The sequence below is a fragment of the Vombatus ursinus genome, unplaced genomic scaffold (assembly GCF_900497805.2).
Source record: "Vombatus ursinus unplaced genomic scaffold, bare-nosed wombat genome assembly UNPS02014773.1, whole genome shotgun sequence".
Classification (NCBI taxonomy): domain Eukaryota; kingdom Metazoa; phylum Chordata; class Mammalia; order Diprotodontia; family Vombatidae; genus Vombatus; species Vombatus ursinus.
Genome location: NW_020954551.1, coordinates 39,235,650 through 39,257,066, shown reverse-complemented (window position 1 = coordinate 39,257,066; position 21,417 = coordinate 39,235,650). Strand labels below are relative to the sequence as shown.

The 21,417-nt window shown below is 41.8% G+C and overlaps 1 protein-coding gene across 1 annotated transcript in view; it reads right to left on the bottom strand.

Moving 5' to 3' along the window:
- Positions 1-21,417, bottom strand: part of GRIP2 (glutamate receptor interacting protein 2) — a 407,694-nt gene that overhangs the window by 48,606 nt on the left and 337,671 nt on the right. The window contains exons 10-13 of the mRNA XM_027863805.1: positions 16,743-16,888; positions 13,014-13,094; positions 419-485; positions 184-329 (exon numbers count right to left, since the gene is read on the bottom strand). Of these exons, the coding sequence (XP_027719606.1) occupies positions 184-329; positions 419-485; positions 13,014-13,094; positions 16,743-16,888 (440 nt within the window). The remainder of the gene's footprint in view (positions 1-183; positions 330-418; positions 486-13,013; positions 13,095-16,742; positions 16,889-21,417) is intronic.

The following is a 21,417-nucleotide window of genomic DNA, read 5'->3' as shown; positions in this document are numbered from 1 at the left end:
GTGTGTGTGTGTGTGTGTGTGTGTGTGTGTGTGTGTGTGTGTGATGACCATGGAGGGTGGGGAGCATTAAATCTACCCAGGCACAACCCAGGTGACAAAGCAGGACACCAGTCCAAGCTTGTGGCGCATTTGCTCCTGGGATCAGGGCCAGGGCCTGGAGTGCTTTGGGGAACAGTTCCGTACCTGAGTTGTCTTCGTCCTTCCTAATCTTCAGTTTCACTAGGTCCTCACACTGCCTCAGAATTTGCACAGCGTCCTCCATGGAGCAGTTGTCCAGTCGGATGTTGTCAATGGCGAGCAGCTTGTCCCCTGGCTCCAGTGTGCCCGTCCTAGAGGGAAGGAAAGGAAGACATGAAGGGAGCAGGCACACGGGGACTGCTCACCCTTCCTCCTGTCTTCAGAGCCCCAGGACACTAACCTGTGTGCCACGCTCCCCTTCTTGATGTCAGAGATAATCAAGGGCTCTCCAGGCTTCCTGCTTGCAGCTGGGGGGAGGTGCAAGGGAGAGAGGAAAATAGGGTGGGTCAGGCTCCTTCTGTCTGCTATAGGAAAATCCAAAGCGGCAGGAAGAGAGGCCATTCAAAAGGGAAGAGTAAGGGAAAGCATCCCTGGCCAAGATGGCTCTGGTGATCTGCTCTCTTCTATAGCTTCCTGACCATTCGTTCTACCAGGGCTGACCTTAATGTTCGCTATCATGGTGTGATTTTTGAGGGCACTAGAAAGGCTTTCCTGTTGCCCACATTTTCTCCCATCTCCTGCCTGGTAACTGAAATTCTAACATTAAAACTTTTTGTTTTAATTTTTACTGTGAACTTAACAATAATCAACAGGAACAGACATTTTAATATATACAAAAAAGCAAGAAAGATGAGTGTTTAAGAAAAGTCTCCAATAGGTCCAGTTGCAGAAAGAAAAGCTGAAAGACCCAAGGGCTATAAATAAAGGTTTTCAGTGACGACTCCAGAAATCACATTTAGTAACAAAACAGATGATAAAAACAGCTTTGACTATCTCATATCACTTTGAAAAGGAGATGGATACACTCATATTGGAATTCCAAAAAGTCCTTTTTATATATGTGTATATAAAACCATCATCACAGTGGATAGAGCACCGGTTTGGAGTCAGGAAGACCTGAGTTCAAATCTGGCCTCAGACACATAACACTTACTTACTGTGTGACCCTGGGCAAGTCACTTAACCCCATTGCCTAGCCTTCCCAAAAAAACCATCATTAATGGATGCATTCTTGCATGGTATTTGACCAAAAGTGGAAGAACATTTCAAGACCTGTATTCAACAGTATACACTTTACCACAGTAAAAACCATAGGAGGAAAGGTAAAGCTATTAGGGAATCTCCCCAAAGACAGGTGTCAAACACCACCATGGCAAAAGCACCTTGGGAGAGCTTTTGACTAACTGCAGAAAGGCCTAACAGCAGAGGGGCTCTTAACCCTTTTTGGTGCCATGGACCCCTTGGGCAGTCTGGTGAAGCCTCTGGACTCCTCAGAACACTGTTTTCAAATGTATACAACAAAATACATAGGATTACAAAGGAAACCAATCATAATATATATATATATACACATATACATATACATATATATGTGTGTGTGTGTATGTGTGAAGTGTGTGTATATATGTATACATATTTTACATATAAATATATGTGATATGTGCACGTGCACGCACACACACACACACAGAGGCAAGTCCACGCATCCAAGGTTAAGAGCCCCTGTGTTAGAAGGCACCTAGTTGGCTTAGAGTCAGAAAGATCTAAGTTTTAAAAAAAATCTTGCTTCAGGCACTTACTAGCTATGTGACCCTGGGCACTTAACCTCTCTGTGGTTCAGTTTTTTAATCTGTAAATGGGGATAAAAAGAGCACATATCTCTACAGAGTTGTTGTGAGGATTATATGAGATAAAATGTGTAAAGCATGTTGCAAGTCTTAAAATGCTCTATAAATGTTATTAGCTATGATTATAATAGGATAGAATAAAACATCACATCATATCTCAGATTATATCATGTCATATCATACACCATACCATACCACACCATTCCACACAATACATTATTATTGTTATTGTTATTATTATTATTATTATTATCACAAGATATCAACACCTTGGTGGTCCATGCAGCAGAAATTGAAGAAAAGAATCTGGAAAACAAAAGCCTATCACAAATTCCTATCACAAATCAGATTCCCCCAATCAGCAACTGAAAGCAAAAGTCAAAAAGGACCATGTGATAGAAGGAGATAAAATAACACAAAGAACAACACAAGCAATTCAACATCCTTCACAAACTTGACTCCAGGGGCTTGAGAGGGAAGATGTGGGAAATTTCTGGTCATCTCTATGGTTGAATGAATGAAAGAATGGAGTGTTTCTCAAGTGTTTATTGTGTGCAGCGCACTATGCTAAGCTTTGGGAACACAAAGAGAGAAGTCAGATAGTTCCTGCTCTCCAGGACTTTCGATTCTAATGGTGGACACAAAACACAGAAAAGGTTTCAGCTGCAAACGATATGGAAAAGTTCAGTAGTCCTTAGGGGGTAGTAGTAAAGCAGCTGTTAATGCCTCTTCTTTACTGTCACTTCTACTGATCAGTTTCTGATGTTGAGCCACTGGGCAGTGCCAAGGACTTTAGTGACAAGAGCTTTCTTTTCTTGGTCTTTAGTAGTTGTGATTGTAGCACCTGCAGGAGAAGTGGCTAGGCTGTATCTCCATAGGGTTTGCTTCCCAGAGTGATGGCTAAAGGCACTGGACTATAAGCATTTCTATTCCCAAGGCTTTTGGGGTCAGGACTTGGGTTGTCTCCATTAGGGTTGAAATAACAATAAAATGAACAACACAACAAGGATGAAATGGCAAACAGGATGTGAGGATACTGTTAATATAATGAGAGAGAACAGTTACACATCAAGAAAAGTAACCAGAACTCCAGCTTCTCTGAAAAAAAAAAGTGGAATAAGACAGGACTGGATAAGAAGGATAATTTTTTGCCCAAATGCTTCACAGTGGTACATTGATTACTAGCAAAGTACTTTACCAGCTTCTTCTCAGTTACACACCAGATCCCGCCTTTCCTAACATGAGGTCTGAACATATCTATTACCAAAAGATGAGAACACTAGTGACCCCTCCAAATAGAAGCCATATGCATGCTTTTATACTTCATACACAGCATCTATACCATGTATCATTAAAGTAATTTATAAGCACTTACAAGAAGACAATATATTCTCTGAGGAGCCAAAAAGACCTTGCCAAAAAGCTCCAGGCAGATAAAGAACAATTTATCAATTTGGTAGTTATTGAATAAGCTGCCCCAAAAGTGACATGACGGTTATGCTGCCTTTGTAGATTATCTCAAAGTCTTTGACTCAGTTCTGCACTCATGGCTTATTCATGCACTGCTAAAATGGAAAACTGTTCTCTTTTGAAAACGCAGTAATGTCAAGAACACTTGGTAAATAAAGCATTTTTCATGGACAGAGTTCAATCCATTGTGATTCTGCTTAGGCTTAAAGCCATTATTATCTCTACAAAACAGAACTAAGTATGGTTTTCAAAACATTGCACAAATCACTTGATGTACATGGATGATGTCAAGCTATATAACTTCACAGAAAAAGACCTTAAAAAGTTCTTTCATCTTATGGAAACTTTCTCCAGTGATAACAAAATGCCATTTGGACTTGGTAAATGTAAACTTTTTAATGTATGAGGACTTAAGGCTTTGACTTAAGGTTTTGAACTTGAATCCAGAGGTTATCCTGAGTCAATGAATGAAGGCAATGCCTAAAAATACCTTGATCTCTTCCAATCAAGGTGCAATGAGCACAAAGATATCAAATAGAAGGCTGTGGCTGAATATATTAAGAGATATTGACATTCTGAAGTAAAAACTAGAACAGGTTTAAGTCAATTAACATATATATAATATTAGTCTTTATATACAATTCCAGAAGTGTACAAAAGACCCTAATGGGTTTATAAAGTATCCTTGCCAAAACCAGTGCAGTATTAATGAAACATGAGACTCCATAAAAAAGCTCCAAACTTTCTCTCCAAAAAGGAGGAAGAGGATTCATAATCATTCTTAGTTTTTTTATAAGATAAGCAAGTAAAATATCTATAAAAATACTTCTGGAACAAATAGTTATCACTTCACTGGACAACATTAAAAGTCAATAAAAGGTCTATAGCATTGGATTTGTTGACTATAAACAAAAAGTGGTTTCCCATTATATGGAGCCTACAAAATTGTCAAGTTCTATGAAGGAATCAAAAGTCCCTCCAAGGGCAATATCTGCACAAACTTGGCCGATAACATGTTGGCAGAGAAACATCAAATGGCTGAAGCATGCAGCTTTGTCTGTGGAAACAGAGGGAATATTTGTGATGGCAAGTCAGAACCTGGTCACTGTCAAATGAAAGTACACAAGAATAATCCTTAAGGAACCTGGACTTAGTGATCAATGTTGCTTATGCTAGGAAATGGAAGAATTTGTGCAACAAAACACTATAGGCTACAAAAATTTAGCAGCTATCAAAAGCCTAGCAAATGGGGCAGCTAGGTGGCATAGTGGATAGAGCACCAGCCCTGGATTCAGGAGGTCCTGAGTTCAAATCCAGTCTTAGATACATAACACTTACTAGCTGTGTGACCTTGGGCAAGTCACTTAACCCTATTGCCTAGCCCCCTCCCCCCCAAAAAAGCCTAGCAAGATATGTCAGAAGCTCATTATCCTTCATAGACTGACATGACAAATCATCACACTACAAATACAGATCTCAAATACGGTAGAGGACTCAATCAATAAAGGGTACTGGAGCTGGACCATCATCACAGATTGAAATGTTGCCTGCATTTGGAGGAGTAACATTGATCCAGAAAAATTTACTTAAGAGCAGTATTTTAAATCAATGACTTCACCCCTAATACTCATGATTTTCAAGATATATGGATTAAAGAGTGTTTACAGTCTAGAGACTGAGCAAAGGAGATCGGAATCATGGGAACAGGATGAAGTACATGGGCAATCCTTCTCTCCTCTAGTAAGATTGTACCAAGAATGCTTTCATAGAGCCTTATCAAAGGATAAATTTATATCCTAATATTTTAATTCAGCTACAAAAGCAGTTACTTTATTTGCCTGTGTGATAGGAGGTTAATGTAAGAAGCAGGACTCAACTCCCACATCACCCCAATCCCCGGACAGATCTCTTTGCAGTGCAGTGGTTAGGTTAAATCAGCAGGCTTCTTCTTTTCTTTTTCTTTTTTTGGCTAGGCAATGGGGTTAAGTGACTTGTCCAGGGTCACACAGCTAGGACGTGTGAAGTGTCTGACACTGGATTTGAACCCAGGTCTTCCAGTATTTGACTCCAGAGCTGGTGCTCTATCCACTTCTCTATCCACCTAGCTGACCCTCAAAAGGCTTCTTTTGGGGAGGCTGTGGCTATCACCACGGCAGCCAACTCCATCTGACAAAGACACTGGGCATGTCTTGCTTCTCCAAACTCTCCCTGCTACCTTGAAACATCATATTTATTTAGAATTATTAAAGAGAGAGAAAGTTGTTTCTTTGCCACAGCATGTTAATTATAAGTTGAGGAAGTAGTTATTTAAAACCAATTTACAACTTCCCAGATGTGCAAACATTTGGTAATCGATTGTTTTACAACCCATAATTGTTCTAATACCTTTAAAGCTAATATTACAGATGAGACCTGATTTGTGGGAAGGAAAAGGGCTGCAATTTTTTGGGCTGGGCATTTTTGGGAAAGAAGAAATATGTGAGAGAGAAGGATTTGTATCATAGTGGAAAGAATGCTGAATAGAATGAGGGGGCCTAGGGTTAGAACCAGGCTCTCTCTGATATTGCCAAGCTATATGATCATCAGCAAATTAATCTCCCTCTCTGGGCCTCAGTTTCTTTCTCTCTAAAAATGAAGGATTTTTTTCTTTTTTTGGAGGCAGTTGAGGTTAAGTGATTTGCCCAGAGTCACACAATCAGTAAGTGTCTGAGGCAAGATTTGAACTCAGGTCCTTGTGACTCCAAGGCTGGAGCTCTATCCACTGCACCACCTAGCTTCCCCTAAATAAAAAAAATGAAGGATATCAAATAGATGATCTTTAACATCCCTTCTAGCTGTGACATTCCATGTCCCAAGGTCCCTTCCAGCTCTGACATTCTATGTCCTAAGGGCCCTTCCACCCCTGACAGTCTAGTTTATAATTCTCATGCTGTTACATTATGCTGAGGCAGCTGGTGACATAGTAGATAAAATACTGGGTCTGGAGGCAAAAGACCTGTATTCGAATCCAGACTCAGACATTTACTAGTTGTGTGACTTTGGGCAAGTCACTTAACCTGTTTGCCTCAGTTTTCTCAATTGTAAAATGGAGATAATAATAATGTCTACCTCCCAAGGTTGCTGTGAGGACCAAATGAGAGATAATATTTGTAAGTGCTTGGCATGTTGCCTGGCATGTGCTAAGCTAGGTGCTTTATAAATGCTTATTCCCTTTACACTTTCCTTATGCTGAGGCCAAGGAAAGACAACACCATGCCATGCTTAATAGACAGAATAGGTACATCTAAGAAAACCTTATTCATATGGAGCTGACTGTTTAGAGATTCATTCTAGGAGGATGCCTATAATTTCCCTTCATGCCAGGAATTTTTAACCTTTTTGTATGCCATAGACCACTTTGGAAGCCAATTATATTGAAAAACAGTGATCAAAGTATTTGGAAAAAACCCAACAACCAAGTTCAAGGTCCCCACATTAAAAGCTGTTGCTGTGCTATTTTTGGGGACAAAAGAATCTCGCTAAGAAAATCCATAATAAAAGGATGAGTTGAGGAGGGAATGTTTAATCTCCTTAGGAACAAAAGTATTTTCAGGTATTGTGACTTCACCATTTGCAAATAAGTAATCATGAAGCTTATTAAAAATGAGTTCTCTCTATTCATTAAAGTAGACCCAGTCACATTTCTACTTTGTAATGGTGGGATGGCCATCAGTTTCTTTTATAGTATGTAGACTGCCATGCGATCTCAAGCAAGTCACTCCAAGCGAGTCCACTCTTAGACTCGACTTCCTTATCTGTAAAATGGGTTTAACAATTCCTGTCCTAACAAGGTCAATGTGATAATCAAATGATTTAACGCATGGGGGAATACTTTGTAATCTGTAAAGCTCTACAGATATGTTTGGGGTTCTTTTTCTTTCTTCTCTGTATAATACCTGTAAGGGGGAAGGTCCAGGTGATGGATAGCATGTTTACTTTGTGGAACATGTTCAGCAGCTTCCAGCATACCCACTTTATTTTTTCCCCCTTAATAACATTTTATTTTTTCCCAATTATATGATATAGGCTATACATGTACAATCATATTAAACATATTTCCACATTAGTCATTTTGTGAAAGAAGAATCAGAACAAAAGGGAAAAATATGAGAAAGAAAAAAAGAAGAGAAAATAATATGCTTTGGTCTTCATTCAGACTCCGTAATTCTTTCTCTGGATGTGGATAGCATTTTCCATCATGAGTATTTTGGAATTGTCTTAGATCATTGTATCAGCACACCTACTTTAAAAGCACAAGGGGAGTCTATAGAAGGGAGTGAGAGTTAGAAGCCTTAGGAGGAATCAGGAGTACAAGAAGGGAGGCTAATAGTGTAAAAGGGGAAGCTGGCAATATGAAAGGAATATTTGGTGGCGTGCAAGTTGCAGCCAGACACTGGTGGAGAGAGTCAGAAAAAGTGCCACTAGCCTGGTCTTGATGTTTGGAGCTCTGGTGCTTGAGTAGAGAAACTTTCTTTAGGTATTAGAGGAGTTTCTTTTTAATCACTTCCTCTTGATCTCAGAGCGATAACTTATGTATTATCCCCTTGGATATTGGAACTCCAAATATCGGGACCATGTCAATTCTGCCTTTCCCACCTTTCTCCAGGTCACTGGCTTCAGCTGTCCATGTCATAGTTCTCTTCCATGCCACCAGTCGCCCCTCTCATACCGTTGGTTTCCCCTCCACTTCTTAAAATCCAGACTTTTTCTTGGGGGACTGCTCTCCTATGTCTCTCCCTACTCCCACCCCACAGGAGTTCTGCCATCCATTTTCAGTGAGTATACTAGAAACTGCTTCACTTATTTATACCCCCCCCAGGCTTCTGGGGGGGAGGGTACATTTCTAAAAGTAAAGACAGCATCCCATCCCATGGAACTGTCACTTTATACCCTTTATTTATACCTTCCCCATACATTCTCATATTCTTCATTCTGCTGGAGATATTTGTATCCACATATTGCAACCACCCATTGGACCAAAAGCTCCATGAGGGCAGGGACCATGACTCCTTTTACCTTTGAATAGTCCATTGTGCCTTTCAGGATCTTGTACATAGATTCTGATCAATATGTGCTTATTGAATCAAACTCAGTTATACTGCAGAAACAAGCCATCATAAATCAGTACTTGTTATGGGGGAGAAAGCCACACTCCAGGAGTGTGTGGAGGGGGGGATGGTGGTGGGCAGAGCTAAAGATGATCAATGCCATTGTTTACTTTTTCTATATTGCTTCTCAGCTCCTTGCCCCATCCCAGTTGGGATCTGGATGCCCTCTAGGTGGGACCATGATGGATAAAGTAACTCCAAAGGCCAGTCTGTTTGGGGATTTTAATAGGAAGCCTGATGTCAGCAACAGAGGAATTATTTCCCTCAGAGGAGTTACGTACCACAATTCATTTGCACCAATGGCTCTGTGGGTACAGACGTATCTCCTTATTGATTGAGATAAAGCATTTGGCTGAAATGTAATTAAGTTGAGTGCTCTAAAACCCGACTCACAAAAGTAAACATTTCTAAGACACAGTGAGGACAATTTAGTTGAGCCAGGAGGATGACAAGGGATTCACTTTGCAAACAAAAAGGAAGATTGGATTAGCAACTGAAGGCATCCATACCAAAGACGGCACAAAGTTTGACCTTCAGTGGCATGGGCCACTTGGTGCCACCACACCCCTCCACCTGCTCCAGGGTTATTCTGCCCATACCTCTGAGAGATGTCACCTCACCCCAGGCCATCTCCCTCATACCACACTGTAGGCTTACAGATTTTGATTCAGGGGGAACCTTAAGGAACATTTAGTCCAATGCTCTCAGTTTATAGAAGAGGAAAAAAAAAGCCCACAGAGGTGAAATGATTTGGCTAAGGTTTCAGAGTGCAAGTTTTGTACTCAGGTTCTCTGATTCCCAATCCAGAGCCTTTGCCCCACACCATACTGCCTTCCTTCCAAGTTGTGCCATGAGAAAGAAGGTTCCTCTGTTCTTTTCTCATCTATTCCATTGTAAAGCGTGTAGCATCACAGAAAGAGGACTGGCTTTAGAGTTTAAAGATCTCAGCTAGAAGCCTCACCCTATTCCTTACAATTTTCAGGATCTTTCCACTACTATAAAATGAGACAGTTGGTGCACAAAGTGATCTCTAAAATCCTTTCCCTGCTAGCCTATGAGTTTGCATTTTCTCTTCTAGGCAATTCTATTCTCACTGGAGCCATTGAAGGGTTTTATGAAGGGGAGTGGCTTGCTTTGACCAGTGCACTGGGAAAGATGACTGCGGCATCTGTGTGGAGGATGGTTTGCGGAAGAAAGAGACTGGAGGCAGGGATATCAATTAACAGGCTTTCATGATGGTCTAGACAAGAGAGGATGAAAGCCTGAACTAGGATTAGGTCACTGTAAATAGAGGAGAGGGGATGGAGAAGAGAAATGCGATGGAGATAAAATGAACAGGTCTTGGCAACTGATTAGATGTAGAGAGTGAGAGAGAGGAAGCTGGGGAAGGGAATGAAACAAGCATTTATTAAGCACCAACCATGTTCAAGGTCCTATGCTAAGTGCTTTCCAAATATTATCTTATTTGATTCTCACAACAACCCTGGGAGGTAGGTATTGTTTTGGGCCCCATTTGGGGAAACTGAGGCAGACAGAGGTTAAGTGACTTGCCTAGGGTAATCCAGCTAGTAAACTTCTGAGACCACATGTGGACTTAGGCCTTCCTGACTATGGTTCCAGGGCTCTGTGCACTATGGCGCCATCTAGTAGCCTCAAAGGGTCAAAGATATCTCAGAGATTTTAAATCTGAGTGATGCTATCCACCGAAAGACAGAAGTTAGGAAAAGGTATGACTACAGATTCTGATAGCTTGAAAGGGAGATGATACAGTGGAAAGAAGACTAGCTCTAGAATCATAAGATCTGAGTTCAAATCCTCCTTAGGGCTCAGTCTCTTCATCTGTAAAACAAGAGGATTTGGACCTCTGAGTCTCCTTCTAGCTCTAAAAAGAAAAGAAATGTTGGGGGATCCCCATGCTTTTATTTTGGCCCCTAACAGAATACATTTTTAGGAAGTGGTGGAAAAAGACAGTCATTTCTAGAGGCATACATCCTTACAGTCACACAAATGGCAGGCAGCAATCTGTTACGGGAGGAGGAGACAGAAAAACTACAAAAATCAGACACAAACATTTTTAAAAGCACTGCAACCTGGGACAAACAGCCCTGTGCATCTCAGCAGCCCTTGCCAGTATGTACCACTGTATCAAATCCTAGTCCAATCATTGACGTTCCTAACAATGACTGGGAGTCATTCAGAAAAAAAAAGTTTCATTATGGTCAACGTCCTCTGTTGTTAATAATAATGATAATAATGACAATGATAATAATAGCTAACATTTATAGAGTTCTTACTATATGCCTGTGCCAAGTGTTTTATAATTATTATTTCATTTGATCCCCTCAACCCTGGGAAGTAGATGCTATTATTATTCCCATTTCACAGATGCAGAAACTTGAAGAAAATATAGGTCAAGTGACTTGTCCAGGGTCACACAGCTAGTAATTGTCTGAGGCTAGATTTGAACTCAGCTCTTCCTGAATGCAAGTCCATCACTCCATCCCCTGTGTCACTTAGCTACTCCATAGATGGCCTGTGAAGTTTGTTCCATTCTGTGGAATGAAGGGTAACTGTCCTCATGCATTAAGATGAAGCCACATCCTGAATGCCATCCTTTTTAACAGGCAAGCCACAGAGCTGACCCTTGGCTCCTCTGACCCATGAAGTCTGAGTGAGGAAAACACACTCCTCCATCTGATCAGCCATCAAATTCCTTTCCTCTGGCTCAGGGTGAAGTTAATAACTTTTCTGCAGACCGGATATTGCCTCTGAGATAAAATGGGGATATCATTTGATATTGTCAGAGTCCTGCTGCTTGGCCCTAGCCAGGGGAATGGGGAGGGGGAGGAGGGCCGCTCCACTTAAGGCAGCCTAAATTCCACAGCAGGACTATTCAAATGCCTGGGATACTTTAGATCAATCCGGGGCTCAGGAACTTGTTTTATTTTTATTGTAATATTTTGATAAACACATTTTAATACTATTGTTTTTTTTTGTCATCCTATGTATTTCATTTTAGGCATTTAAAAACATCCCGAGAAGCATCCATAGGTTTCACAAGGCTGCCAGAGGGGTCCATGATATGAAAAAGGTTACAAACCTTTGCCTCACAGGGGAAGCTACTAGCAGCTGAGATGAGCAGGGTATGTATGGACCCAGGAACAGAGCCTTCAAAAGTGGAGAGACTCCAAGAGTGGAGTCCTGAGGGAAGTCAGGGAGTCTAAAAGGCACGAGTGTGAAGGGAGAGCATGCTAGGCACCTGGATCAGTTAGGGCAAAGGCACAGGGTTGGGAGATGGAGAGTACATTCATTCATTCATTCAAACATTTATTTTAAGAATCTGACAAGGGCAAAGCACTGACTTAGGTACTGGAGGAGATAAAAATATTGGATGGCCCCTGTTTTCATGCAGTTTACCTAAGGCACAGGTTGTACCCAGGAGGGACTGGAGGAAATAAGGAGATATGACAAGAGTTCAAGCTCACAATAAGAGAGTGGGGGCAAAGCCAGGGAAGGGGCTGTACCTCTCCTTTCCCATCATCTCCTGCCCCTCACTACTCTTACATCCCAGGTGGTTGCCCCTCTTTGCTTTTCTGGATCCAATGAAGTGCTTTCTCTTTACCCTGATAAAACAGGAGGTGGGGAACTTGCTTTCTGTCTAGGTTCACAGTCTCTGAGGAGGAAAGATCAATCAAGGGCCAAGAACAAATTTTTTAAAATGTCAGTTTGGGGACAGGTTTGAAGGCATTCCTGTCCCCCCTTTCTACTGTAAATAATAAATGATTTGACTCATCTAATACACAAAAAACCAAGAAATTTTAAATGGTCTTTTGTGCATACAACCAATATTTAGAGGAATACTACTTTTCAACATCACAGCTGATCAAGGTAGAAGATAAATGAGCAAAGGAAGGAAGAGAAAGTGAAAGGAAATGAAATAGAAAAAGATACACAGAGAGGGAGGGGAAGAGAGACAGGCTTAGGGAGAGGAAAGAGGGAGAGGGAGAGAGAGAGAGAGAGAGAGAGAGAGAGAGAGAGAGAGAGAGAGAGAGAGAGAGAGAGAGAGAGAGGGAGAGAGAGGCAGATACATAAAAACGGGATATGAAAGAGGAGAGGAAAAGGGATTATAGAGGTTGAGACAGGTAGAAAGGAAGAGAGAGGTATAGAAAGAAAAAGATGCAGGGATATTTAAGGTGGCTAAGATTCTGGGGTAAGTTCTCCTGTCATACTCTGTCAGTCACCCAGTGGGCAAATGGGTTGTCATTCTTGTCTATTGAAATATTAATTTGCTGATTGCTGTTCACAGTTTTCCAGCCTCTTTTAATCCCTGAATCTCTCAGAGGTTCTGAATTAGACAACTGCAGCATCCTTCCAAGAAGAAAGTATTTTCTGAATTGTAATGGCAGCAACCATCCTAGTATCAACCCCCAGATGACACACTCGGGGCCAGATTTAGCCCTGGGAATAGAGGTGACTTCCTCCAGTTCGTGCCAAACTACTTCTCTAGGAGAAAAAGAAAAGTGATACTCACAACTTATGGTTATTCCCAACTCCACTCCTCTTTTCTTGGGTAGCTTCACATGAAAGGTGCCACTGCTTGGGATCACTGACTCTGGAAAACAAAGACACAGATGCTCTATGTGTCCACGCAATTTGAATGTTCATCAAAAATAATTCAGGACAAGTGTTGACCTCCCCTAGTCAAGAAAATCAGACCACTTTGACTCCTGGCCCCAAGGTTTTCTTATTTGCTTGGTTGTTTGTTATTAAAGCTGGAAAGAATCTTTGAGATAATGAAGTCTAGTCATCTCATTTTACAGAAGAGGAAACTGACTCTCGCTCCCAACAAACATTTAGAAAGTTCCTGTTAAACTAATAAAAATAAAAAAAAAAGGCAGTGTGCTAAATGCTGAGATACAAAGATCAATAGCAATATAGTCCCTGCCCCTCAGGATGCTTCCATTCTCCTGGGGGCATACAATGTGGAAACAGGCAAGTAATTGTATGATAGTATGAAGAGAAAAGAGAGAAATCTAACAGCTAAGGGGATCATCAAGGCTTCCTGTGTGGGATGGCACATGAGCTAAGCCTTAAAGGAAGTTGGGAAATCTAAGAAGTGGATGGAAGTGATTCGCTATAGGCCATAGATGAAGTGTTATTGGAGGATAGTGGCAGAATGGTTCAGTCCTCCCAGATAATATTTGCACTTTAACTAGAGCCTACCAAGATTTAACCCAAAGGCAGTATATACTTGGTAATGTTGGAATCTCAGGCATTCTGACAGATCAGTCAGGGAGTTATTTGGAGTTATCTGGACCCTTCAAGCCCTGTCAAACAACATTATATAATCAGCCACCTACTTTGCTTACATGTAACATTGGCTCAAGAAGGATAGCTCCTTTAGAAAGGGTCCCCTTGTAATAACAATTTCCTCCTATTAAATATTTCAAACTTTAAGTGCGAAGACTCTGAAAAACAGGACGTAGGAGTCTTCTAGACCGCCTTCACCTCCTCCACTCCAACACCCAATGAGACTGAACTTGAAGATACTCAAGATCCTTCTGCAACTACTTTGACCTACTCAGGGACATCGACCTTGGTATAGATCTCCACAATGCCACCAGAATTGATTTATAAAATCACAGAATCTAAGAGTGGAAGGTCAACCAGTTCAACCCATAACTGATTGAGGATTTCCTCTATCCTTACTCCAACAAGTGGTCATCCAGTCTTTGCCTACAGACCACTATAAAAGCCCTCCATTCTATCCCTGAATAACTCTGGTTGCTAGGACGTTTTTGCATATGTTGAGCTAAAATCTGCCTCCCTGTCATTCCCCTTCCTGCTCCCAGTCATCTTAGTTCTGTTTTCTCCAACTACATAGATAAGAATACTGCCACATTTTAAGACAGGGAACAGACTTACCCAATGAGTTTTAATTTCTCAAGGCAAAATAATCCAGGCCCTTCAACTGTCCCTCTTGTAGTTTCCAGATTCCTCCCCATCCTACTTACATTTCTGTGGATTTATTTCAGTTTGTTAATATCTTTCTCAGAATGCAATCCTGGAGGAGGACATACCAATCTAGACAGAGTGTGACCAGTGCAGAGCACCATGGTACGAGATTGTATAGTTAGCCTAAGATGGATTTAGTTTAAAAAAAAATTAAGCATCTACCTCATACTATAGCTCATACTGAGCCTATGGGCAACTAAAATCTCAAGATCTGTTTTTTCCACATGAATTACTATTAAGTCACATTTCCTCCATCCTACCCTTGAACAAATTGATTTCTTGAGCCTAAATGGAGGACTTTACATTTATTCTGGCTAAATTTCACTTTATTGATTTTAGGCCCATTTTTTCATCTTCTTTATGGAACTCTCAAAGAATTTCAGAAGGGAGAAAGGATCTCAGTGGCCATTTAATTTAACTCATAAGCCCCAAAGAATCACCTTTTACATACCTAACAAGTGACCACCTAGTCTCTCCTTGAAGATCTCCAATGATGGAGAACCCACCATTGTGTTTGGCCACCCACTTAACTTCCTGATAGTTCTCATTGTTAGGAAGTTTTTCTTTATAATCTATCATCCTTTCCCATATATTTTTTCTAGTTGTTGTCATTCACAAATATGAAATATTCTCTGAGGGAGGGGAGGCTTTGAGTGTACTTCACTCTGGGCTCATGGAGAATGTCCTTTTTAGCCAAACTGTCCTCTTCATATTTTCTATACAGGACATCCTATCTTCCTTCTTTATGCCTTTATGAAGATTGTCACCTATCCTCAAACACACCCTTCTTCACCTCCATCTCTTGGAATCCCCAGACTCCTTCAAGTCTCAGGCCAAGTGCCTCTTCCTACAGGAGACTTATCCTAATAGTCCTTCTTCCCCCATTACTAATTTTCTCCTTGTACTTTGTACAAAATTACTTCATATGTATTTATCTGTATACATAGTTTCTCCCTTAAGTAGAACATAAGCTCCTTGAGGGCAAAGACTTTCGTTTTTGTCTTTGTATCTCCGGTGCCTAGAATGATACCTGACGCACAGTAGATGCGTATAAATATTTGCTTAATGAATGAATGAAAGTTGGGGTACCACAGGTTGGCCTTGTGGTCCTTCATGGCTTATGTGGTTCTTAAGAAGGCTCACCTTTAGTTAAAGCTCCTAATCTGCTCCTCCAGGATACTTGTAGGTATACTAGTATGCAGGCTAGTGACATCATGAGGCAGACCCCTCTGCGGCCATGGGGTGGCCCACCTTCTCTTAGCCATCCAGTGGTCCCAAGGGCACTGAACTGACATAGAATCCACCCAGCCTAATAATAACCACTCAGCTGCCTCACCAGCTGTTAGGTCAAGAGGCTATATTAAGCCCGGGCAGGCTGGGGCCTAGAATGCTATGAGCATCAAGAATGTGCCTTCAGCTCAAGGGAAAGCACCACCCCAACAGGATAACCATATGATTTGGCATGTCTGGTCAACAGATAGGAAATTCATCACCTCTTTCTGTATCACTCCCTTTTGTACAGAGATAGTCTTACTTTATTTAACAGGGTAGAACTATCAACAGACCCTTGGACTAGGCAGCTAGATGGTTCAGTGGTTGGAAAGGTGGACCTGGAGTTAGGAAGACTTGAGTTCAAATCCTGCCTCAGACATTTACTAGCTGTGTGAAGTCACGTAACCTCTCTTTGCCTCAGTTTCCTCATCTGTCAAATGAGGAATAATAACAGTACCTTCCACATAAGGTTACCGTGAGGATGAAGTGAGAAATATTTGTGAAGCACTGAGCACACTGCCTGGCACATGGTAGGCACTTAGTCTCCCCATCCCTACCCCTCTTAGATCAGTTCACATATATCTGTTTCCAATGTGCTTTCACATTCAATATTGCTTGGGATACTAGTGAAGTAGACAGGACAGAATTTGCTTATCCCCATTTTATAGATGAAGAAACTGAGGTTCAAAGAAATTTGGTAATCTGTTCAAGGCCACCCAGGTCATAAGTACTAGAGCTAGAAATTAGAAACGAGCTACTCTCCCCACACTCTTTATTATACCACAGCCTCTTCTTTGGGAGCACCTAAGAGCACCTTGGGAGAGAGCAGAGAACGTAAGTTTGTGGGGCAGAGATGATGGGCATCATGGGATCAGGGAAAAGGCCTGAAAAAAAAGAGGATCCTCCTTCTGAATCCTAACACATAGTAGGCCCACTTTCAGAAGCATGCTTAAAGTATAAGGGGTCTGGTTACCTGCTACATCAAACTCAATCTCCAGGGAGACTTTGTTTGATAGGGCTGCATCCCGCAAGAGCTGGTTGGCCTCTTCCATGGTGCCATCTTCCGTGGCAATGCTGTTGATGGACAATACTCTGTCTCCAACCTGCAGCAGGCCACATCTGGAATCCCCAAAGAGAGGGATGGTGTGTAGTAAGGGTTGGGGCAGCGTGGGGAAGGTGGGAGACAAAGAACATAGGGTGGGATCAAAGTGTTGGGCCTTCGAGGTCCTCTCATTCCAACCCCATTGTGTGACTAGGACACAGCTGAGGCCCAGAGAGGGGCCTTCATGGGGACAAAAATATGTGTCCACAGCCACATGGAAAATTGGTGAGAGTTGGGTTGAGAACCTGGGGCTCCTAATTCCCAGCCCAGCTCTCTTCACAATGCTGTGCTCTCCCAAGACAACATTCCAGTCCACAGAGGGTGATTGAGGAAGTGTGTACAATGAGGGCATAAGGGCATTTACCAATGAATCAGATTTGGTTCTGATCCACAGGAGGCTTACAGCCCAGTGGCAGAATGAGACCCAGACACATATACAAGGCAGAATTTGACAAGTACCCAAGAGAGGAATTCAGAGGATCAAGTAATCACTGTGGGCTGAGATGGTTAGTGAGAATTCATACACTTGGACTGTGTCTAATGATAATAATAATAATATTAATAAATAGTCAGTATTAGGGTTATCATCAGAGGCAGAGTTGGAATTAGGATTAGGTTTTCAAAGTGATATCATTTGACTCTTACAATAACCTTGTGAGGTCAGTGCTATTATTATCCACATTTTACAGATGAGAAAATTGAGGTTGGGACAGGTGAAATGACTTGCCCAGGGTCACATAGCTAAGTAAGTATCTGAGGTAGGATTTGAACTCAGATCTTTCTGACTTCAAGCCAAGCATTCTAGACACCACCCCATCTAATTAATGGACTTTAGACCTCGAAGGATGAATAGAAATTAAATTGAGAAGGCGAAAAGGGAATTCTGGGAAGAGCAATTATGTGGGCAAAGATTCAGAGGTAAGAAAGGATCAAAAGATTAGAATGAGAAGGGAGCTTGGAGGCCACTAGGTTCAACCTGCTCATTTTCTAGGAAACTGACATCTAGAGAGTCTGAGGAGCTCCCCCAGGCACCCAGGGAGCAAGTGACCGAGGTTGGACTTGATCCCAGGTTCTCCTACTCCAGATTAATTTCTCTTCCCACTGTGGCCTGGAGCCTTTCAGAAAAATGTGTTAGGAAGATGACAAATAGACAGTTTGGAGAAAAGTCTTCTTACTCATGTTTAGATCATTGTCATTGTTAATATGTTTATAGCTATACTTTGCTGGTAAATTTAATCTTGATAAAAAGTTAATACTTAGAACTATGCAAATGACAGCCTTGGGTGGTGTCCTTCAGCCAAATAATATTTATTAAGCACCTACTATGTGCCGTTATGGGGATACAAAGAAACAGTCTCTGCTCTCAAGATTTCACAGTCTACTAGGTGGTGGTAGCCCCCCACCCCCCCATCCCCTTTCCTGATGATCCTCCCTCAAAGGCTGGACAATTTCTCATCCAGAGAGAGTTTCTGGATTAAATGGCCTCTGAAGTGCCTTTCAACTGTGAGATTTGATGAGAAGAGGACAAATGCTTGTGTCCAAGGCTGACCAGACCCATCATGCCGTGTCAGTTTGGTGTTGCTACATAACAGCTGTTTGAGCCTGCCTTCACAGTTTAATAACAACGGGGATCATAAATGTGATACTGGAAAGGTCTTCCCGTAGTTGAGAAAATCAGACCACTTTTATTTCTGATTTTTAAAGTTTTCTTTTCTTTTTCTTTTTTTAAGAACTGGAAAGGACCTTGGACGCCATCTAATTCAACCTTCTCATTTGACAGATGAGGAAACTGAGTCCCAGGGAGGTTAAGTGATTTGCCTAGTGTTACACAGACTGAAGGTCAACAGCAGGATTTAAATCTGGATCCTCTCTCTGTCAAGCCTGTGCTCCTTCCACTGTGTAAAAGCCAAATTTAGGTCATGATTCAAGGTTCACAGAACAAAGACAATGGGGAGAGCCCGTGCCTGACCTTTCCTTCACATTGCTGCTTAGCAGAGTGTTGGGTCAGTTCCCTCTGTGACATGAGAAGGGAGGGGAAAGGAGAGGGTTGTGACATTCTGGCTTGTTCCCGTGGAAAAGAAAGACAAACCACTTGTCTGCCTGCAGGACCTCGTTCTTCTTACCACCACAGCCCTTAGATGCCACAAAGCTGGAAAGACTTGGAGAAAAGACCTGGCGACCAACCATGTGTCTCTTTTCCTAGTTTTAACCTGGCTAAGTCTGGAGAGGGTCCTCACCATCTTGGCTGCAGGACATGGACTGCTTTGGCCATGACAATAATTGTAGACTGTCTACTGAATTACAGAAGATTCAAGATCTCCCGCTCTAGAGGGAGGCCCCCATTAATGACATTACAGATCTCTGAAGAATCCGAGTCTTAAGATCAAGACATCATCATACTAGGAGGTAACTTGGCCTGCCAATGAATCACCTGTTGGACCTGGAGTCAAGAAGACCTGAGTTCAAAGCCTGCTTTGGATATTTCCTAGATGTGTAGCCCTGGGCAAGTTGTTTGACCTCTTTCAGCCTCTGTTTCCTCATCCATAAAATGGGGATAATAATAGCACCTACCTTACAAGGCTGTTTTTTAATATCAAATGAAATAACATATGCAAATTGCTCTGTACATCTTAAAGCAATATATGAATTCTAGCTGTCATCATCATCATCATCTTGGACAAATCACCCCACTTCTCAGTTCTTCAATTTCTCCCTCTGTGAAATGGGGATAATAGAACACCTCACTCAAGTTAGACAATAACTGTAAAGCACTTTGCAGACCTTAAAGCGTGATGCGAATGTAAGCTAGTTCATCCTTTTAGTTCCCTTTTGCTTTTCTATTTTAGGTCTAGAAGTAACATTGGAGACCATCAAGTCCAAACTCTCCATTTTCCAGATAAGGAAATTGAGGCCAGAGAGAGGAAACTTACTTGCGTTAAAAGTATCCGATCCTATGGGTCTCCTGACTGCTTGTTTAGTGCCCTTTTCGTTATTACAATCTTGAAAAATAACACCCCCACTGCTTTTTAATTCAGCACGTTCAGAAAGAGAGGCTCAGAGGCCCAGGTTCTTATGTCACATAGTCAGGACCTCATTGGGGCCTTTTTGAATGCTATCCAGGGGTCAGAGTAAAAAGTCTTATGTTTCTATAGGCAGCTACTCTCCCCTGCCTCCTAACACACACAAACACACACACACACACACACACACAGTGACTTAGATACCCTGCAGGTTCAATGGCCCTAGGAACACAAGCTATTTGAACCAATGGGTTCTGCCTTCAATCATGTAAGTGAAAGGCTTAGACCAGATGACCTCCAAGAGGTTCCTTTCAGGTTTAAATCTATGATCTTGTGACTCTAGAGTATAGGGGAATCATGCTATTCAGAGCAGATAATTTCATCCATCACCCATGCTTTACAAATGAGGAAACTGAGACCCAGAAAAAAGGAAATGACTTCCCCAAGAATCACACAAGTGGAGCCAGGATTTGAAATCAAGTCTTTTGCCTCATATGTCAAAGAGAGACAGAATATATCAAGTTCCAAGTACAAGATGAATGATTAGGCACTTTCAACAACTCTGTGGTGTTTCAGAGGCTTCTCTGAATTGTCCCAAGTCAGTTGTGACAGTAGGTCACTTGTCCTGATTTCCTACACTGCCTGGACAATTTGATAGCTTTATGTCCAGCATGTCTGGAGTGGCATTTTGATAATGGGTCATGTCGTTCAGGTGAAATGACCTGTGAGTCTGCAGAGACAGAATAAGTCCAAAGCAGCCTGGGATAATTACAGCTCCAGCCCTCATCAGTCTGGCTTTGGACTTGGCATAGTTCTGAAGGCTGATTTTTATCTCATCTTTCAGAATTTTTAGGTTTCTAGTCTTAGTCCTCTGGGCACTGACTTGGAGCAGAGATTAGCTTCCTCCCAGAGTTCCTCACAGCTGCAATGACTTCACAGCAAGGTGGCAAGCCTACTACTGCATGAGATAAGGGTCATGATGAAGGAGGGCTTCAAAAGTCCCTAAGCCACAGCTATACTCTCTTGGGCAGATGATTGCTGGGAAAAGGAAGATTGAAGTCCTAGTCTCTGGCATAGCCCATTAAGTTTCTCCAAAAATGCAAAAGACAACAATTGCTTAAGACTTAAGAACTAAGTCCTGACCTGGGTTTCAAGGCTTTCCACAATCTGTCTGGTCAATCTTAGCTCTTGCTATACATACGGACACTTAGACCACCAGGCACACAGACATTCAGAAGCAAGCATACTTACCAACAGACACACTCAGAAGCACACATTTCCTCAAAATCACACAGAAATACGTACACAATACAAACACAAACATACTTTTACAAACACACAGAGAAACAGACTTAGACCTCCCTGCTTCTTCTCTGGCAAATTGACTTAACAATCCTGTCTTCCAAATTGACTTGGCCCAGGAACTTGGGGAGTCTGAGGAAGTAGAACTGGCTTCCCTAGTAGAAACTATGTTACAGCATCTCTGAAATTAGACTTTGGGACATCCCTCATGCAGCGTAAGCCTC